This window comes from Sinocyclocheilus anshuiensis, unplaced genomic scaffold (assembly GCF_001515605.1).
Source record: "Sinocyclocheilus anshuiensis isolate Anshui unplaced genomic scaffold, SAMN03320099.WGS_v1.1 scaffold2019, whole genome shotgun sequence".
NCBI classification, from domain to species: Eukaryota; Metazoa; Chordata; class Actinopteri; order Cypriniformes; family Cyprinidae; genus Sinocyclocheilus; species Sinocyclocheilus anshuiensis.
This window is the reverse complement of record NW_015548326.1, coordinates 116,787-122,638: the sequence shown is the minus strand read 5'-3', so window position 1 is coordinate 122,638 and position 5,852 is coordinate 116,787. Positions and strand designations below refer to the sequence as shown.

General features: G+C 40.0%; 1 protein-coding gene across 4 annotated transcripts in view; it reads right to left on the bottom strand.

The window, feature by feature from the left end:
- Positions 1-3,125: 3,125 nt before the first annotated feature.
- LOC107656475 (histone-lysine N-methyltransferase ASH1L-like) overlaps positions 3,126-5,852 on the bottom strand; it is a 62,945-nt gene continuing 60,218 nt past the window's right edge. For all 4 annotated transcript variants that reach the window (XM_016444353.1, XM_016444352.1, XM_016444351.1 and 1 more), the window contains one exon: positions 3,126-5,534. In XM_016444353.1, coding sequence (XP_016299839.1) covers positions 5,443-5,534 — 92 coding nt within the window. In that variant the 3' untranslated portion in view covers positions 3,126-5,442. The remainder of the gene's footprint in view (positions 5,535-5,852) is intronic.

Genomic DNA, 5,852 nt, shown 5'->3' with positions numbered 1-5,852 from the left:
CATTCTAAGGAAAGTTCAAATTGACAGTTTTCTCGAGGATTTCGACTTTCTAGTCGCAGGTAAACCAGTACCGTCCTCTAGCCGCCTTATAACGTTGGCACCCGAGTATGACAGCACAATGGGGCTCATCCGAGTTGGTGGGAGACTACAATTGAGTCTACAATTGGATGCAGATGTTGTCCACCCAATTGTTCTAGATCCATCCCACAAAATAACCCAACTTCTCATTCAGGACATAGACAAAGAGCTGCATCACCCTGGTTCGGAACGGGTCTTTGCAGAGCTCCGCCATAAATATTGGATTTTACGCGAAAGAGAGGCAGTTAAACGGCAACAACACTCATGCCCTGATTGTCAAAGGTGGCGAGCTAAACCAACAGTGCCTCAGATGGCAGATCTCCCTCAGGCCAGACTGCAGATATTCAAACCACCATTCTTCTCTACGGGAATGGACTGTTTTGGCCCCTTTACTGTTAAAATAGGTAGACAAGGTGAGAAACGTTGGGGTATCTTGTTTAAATGCCTGACAACCCGTGTCGACCTCTTCGACCTCTTAAGTAGCCTTGATAGTGATTCATTTCTGATGGCTCTAAGACGCTTCATATCAAAACCTTCAAAACCTTCAGAGTTGCTGTCGGATCAAGGCACAAACTTTAAAGGGGGAGAAAGGGAGCTCCAAGAGTCATTCAAAACATTGTGTCCTACCCTGCAGACAGAGCTTGCCAAACAGCAAATCCAATTCAGATTCAATCCTCCCAGTAGTCCCCATTTTGGAGGAGTGTGGGAACGTGAGATTAGATCTATCAAGTCTGCCCTGTATGCCACTTTACAAAGGCAGAGCATGAAGTCTTAAGTCTTGAACACCGTTCTAATTGAAATAGAAGGAATACTGAATTCGAAACCTATGGGTTCACAGACATTAGACATTGCCGACCCCAACCCGGTGACTCCAAACCTTCTTCTCATGGGGCGGCTAGTTTATCATGAAACAGTTTATCATGAAACTGAGCTCTTAAGCCGCCGTAGGTGGAGGCACTCTCAAGTGCTTGCTGATCAGTTCTGGACGCACTTCACAAAGTACTACCTGCCCAACCTACAAACCCGTGGTAAATGGCAGAGGGAAAAGGATCCAGTGCAGCCAGACATGATCGTCATGATTGTGGACCCACAGTTACCTAGAGCTCTCTGGCCAGTAGGCAGGATTACTAATGTTTTCCCTGGTGCTGATGGACGAATCAGAACTGCTGAGGTTAGCATTAAGGACAGAACATATGTCAGACCTGTAGCACGCTTCATTAAGCTACCAGCACTCCCAGACATGGGCACAGTTTCGAGCCCTTCCGAGAACGGCAACAACACTCATGCCCTGATTGTCAAAGGTGGCGAGCTAAACCAACAGTGCCTCAGATGGCAGATCTCCCTCAGAATGGACTGTTTTGGCCCCTTTACTGTTAAAATAGGTAGACAAGGTGAGAAACGTTGGGGTATCTTGTTTAAATGCCTGACAACCCGTGCTGTCCACATCGACCTCTTAAGTAGCCTTGATAGTGATTCATTTCTGATGGCTCTAAGACGCTTCATATCCCGCCGAGGAAAACCTTCAGAGTTGCTGTCGGATCAAGGCACAAACTTTAAAGGGGGAGAAAGGGAGCTCCAAGAGTCATTCAAAACATTGTGTCCTACCCTGCAGACATCTGCTGCCAAACAGTAAATCCAATTCAGATTCAATCCTCCCAGTAGTCCCCATTTTGGAGGAGTGTGGGAACGTGAGATTAGATCTATCAAGTCTGCCCTGTATGCCACTTTACAAAGGCAGAGCATTACAGAGGAAGTCTTGAACACCGTTCTAATTGAAATAGAAGGAATACTGAATTCGAAACCTATGGGTTACGTGTCCACAGACATTGCCGACCCCAACCCGGTGACTCCAAACCTTCTTCTCATGGGGCGGCTAGTTTATCATGAAACAGTTTATCATGAAACTGAGCTCTTAAGCCGCCGTAGGTGGAGGCACTCTCAAGTGCTTGCTGATCAGTTCTGGACGCACTTCACAAAGTACTACCTGCCCAACCTACAAACCCGTAGTAAATGGCAGAGGGAAAAGGATCCAGTGCAGCCAGACATGATCGTCATGATTGTGGACCCACAGTTACCTAGAGCTCTCTGGCCAGTAGGCAGGATTACTAATGTTTTCCCTGGTGCTGATGGACGAATCAGAACTGCTGAGGTTAGCATTAAGGACAGAACATATGTCAGACCTGTAGCACGCTTCATTAAGCTACCAGCACTCCCAGACATGGGCACAGTTTCGAGCCCTTCCGAGTAAGCAAATTTGACTGTGCAAATTTGGGGGCGGCTGTTGCAAAGGTCTCTGTATTCAGACACTCTTAGGTAATAGAGCTATATTGGTATGTGTTGGACTATTTAATGACTGTGGACTGTTACTGCCCCCTTAAGGAATTACGGAGTATGCTAGAATGCGCTGTAAAGTGCGTCATAAGAATCATCAGTTGTTGGTATAAATCCGTAGAGTGTGGAGTGCACGAGTTTTCCTAATTTCTAGTGGTGTTTAATCGTGTGCGTGCATCTAAAAACCCACACAAACACGCACGTTTGTACATGCTAGTGGAATAAATCTTCTGTGAATCAAGAAGCATCTTTGTTGCGTTTTGACCAGACGTACCACAGTGATTAATTCAACCCGAACCACATTAGTAACTACAGTACAGACATGAAGATAACATAACATTTTTTTTGATCATCTTGTAATAATTTCAAAGCAAAAATGTTGCCTTTTTCAAAACAAATGGCAGATAAATGTTTCAAGAATTAGCAACTGCATCAAAGTCAATATATGTGAAAACATCAGTTATGTGTGACATTAATTAGAGAGCATTAAACGTATTTATTTACTAAGTGTTTTTATTATATGTATTTGTTAGTTCAAATGATGGTACACAATGTCAATGTGCTACGCAATAGTTAAAATTCACTTTATTTGAAGATGTAATGACTGTCCATACAGTTAAAATTCGATTTGTCTGTATACCTGGAGTAATAACGGTTATGACCTAGTAAAGAACTGTTTCACAGACTCTCTGCTAAATGTATGAGCAACAGGCAAGTATATTCACAATAATGTAGTGCTTTTTATTAAAAAACAAACAAACAAACAAAACAAATAGAATATAAAACAAAAAAGTAAAAACCAACAGCATTTTTCATGACTTTATAATTACAAACTTTGAACCAGAGTGGAAGAAGTTTCGACAAACTGTACACAACATCACAAAATGCCTGTCAGTCTGTCCATATACAATGCTTGCATCTTATTCTGTGATTGTCTAAAAATAACTAAACAAATCACACAAAAACACACAAATACAAGAAATACAAGCATTATATTTATGACCGCTATCACAAAAAACAGAACAATGTCCAATTCTCATTTGAGAGAAAAAAAAAAATATTAAAAATTAAAATGAAAAAGGAGATTAAGAACATGATATTGGGTTGACAGCTTTTTTTTCTGCCAAAATATCATTTTACATTTTTATGTTGGCTTGTTTTTTTAGTGTTCAACACTTTGCAGCAAAAAACGAGGAACAATATATCTTTTTCTCCTCAAAATGAATAATAATAATTATAATAATGTTAATATTAATTATTACAGTGACGGGTGCCAGGTGTGGGGTCACTGCGATGTCCCCTTCGACAAAGTCCATCAGACGATGCTCCCTCTCGCACTGAGCTCAATTCATGTTTCTGAGGAACAAACTTTCAGACGGTTTATCGCTTGCGCAGGAAATTTGTTGCGATTATTAATCATAATATCTGCCGCTTTCTCGTCCACATCTCGTAATGTTAAATGTGACAGTTCTGTCAATACAAATCGCATAATAATCATGAGAATCGTAATAATAATAATAATAACAATAATAATACATATAGGGCTGAATCCTGTACAATACAATACACAAAATCCATCATCAAGATATTGCTTTTGGAGACATTTCTCACATTTTGCCGTCTGTTTATATACATAGCTTGGCACTATACAATTTTCCTTTCGTTTGTCAGTTTTCATTGTTTTTTTTTATTTTCTTGTCGGTCCATCTAAGGGGTTTGATATACTTATCTGTCATAGCTGATGCATTAAGAGCAAAACTCTCATCATGATTTTGTTTATAAACATTCTCCATGGCAACCATTAAAGGCCATTAAAAACAATAAAAGAAAACAACAACACTAAAACCTGGACCCGACCCCATCCCACCTGCCCTACAAGCCACTCACAAAAAATATGACATCACATGATACAATAAGTTCTTGTGAATTTAACTGTTTATTAACTGCTGTCAAGCCCTTAGTTGTTTCCTCTTTCGTATTTATATTATTAGAATGGGCTCTCACACACACACACACACACACACACACACAAACACCGTAAAGAATCTCACACACTACCATAAACAAAAAAAAAACGCTCAATATAACGGCATTCTATAAAGCCAGCGCACCTCCACTTCTAGATTTTGTTTTTTGTTGTTTTTTTGAGCTGGTGAATTAAATACTTTTTAAAAAGGGGCGGGGGCTGGCAGCCATTCTAACCAATCACAATGGCCACAATAACAGAAGCGAAACATTCCAGCCCAGTCCCGAAGTCCCTAGCTCACAAATATGGATACCCCCATCGTGCTCCATTCCTAATGTAATTAGAGTATAACAAAAAACAAACAGAAAAAGAAGATAACATATTTATGTTTTGCTTTATCATACAGCATTGATCAATACTGCATGAGTGTTAGTGTGTCTTATCCGTACATCTCCGGGAGCGAACGATGTCCTTGTTGTTGTTAAAAGTGCAGTTAGCCAACGTTCTTTCTCAGGTCTCTACTTTCTCTCTTTTTCTCAGTCTATGAGCAGTGTGTGTGCGCGCTACACTGCACCTCCTATGATGCTTCTAATTCTTTTTTTTTGCCTCATTTTCTTTCTTGGCTGTACTCAAGTCATTTCCATTGTCGACCATAAGGTGGCGCCGGACTCCCATTTTTCCATTTGCACCTGAAACGAAGGCCAAATATAGTACCACTTAGTCATAGGACACATTTGACCAGTGAAGTCATAGTTCATCTGCAATAATTCGGTTATAATTTCAAAGCGTCGCCTTTTTTCTTCAGTTTAAACTTTCCTATGTCTGACACTTATACTTTTTAAATGTGTCAAGGTTGACGACTTGCAGCAAATTGCATGTCCTTAGTGCACAAAGCTCTGGCTGGTCTCTCTTGTAGCTCTAGAAAAAGAAGCTGCAAGATATAAATATGAACGTGTCGCCTTTCACTGCTGCTTTCCCCCTTGTTGCCAGGTGTAGTCCACCTCTGCTCCTCCATTTTCATTATTCTCTTGCTGCTCTGCAGGCTGCTCGGCAGAGTGTTGTCAGCATTACTTCCTGCAAATAAATTCACTCAATCCAAGTGTCCGTCTGCGGAGGCGGCGACCAGAGCCTTCCTCGAGAAGATACGTCACATCTATCGCTGTAAGAGAGAGATAAAGACATTGGTTTTCATCAAACTAGAGGCTACATTAGATTTGTAGTAGTGTGGGGCTACAAGAGCAGATTATGAATACACATGGTGTTTTTTTGTTTTTGTTTTTATGTATATAAAATAAGGTCTAAGAATCAGTTCTTTATGAAGTTTTTTTTTAATTAATCAAAACAAAACTGGTTAAATATTAAAATATTAAGTAATAATATTATAAATATTCTTAATAATTACATTAAACATTATAAACATAATATTTCCCATCTAAACTGAAAAAACTAAAAATATCAAAAAATAAATTAAAAAGTA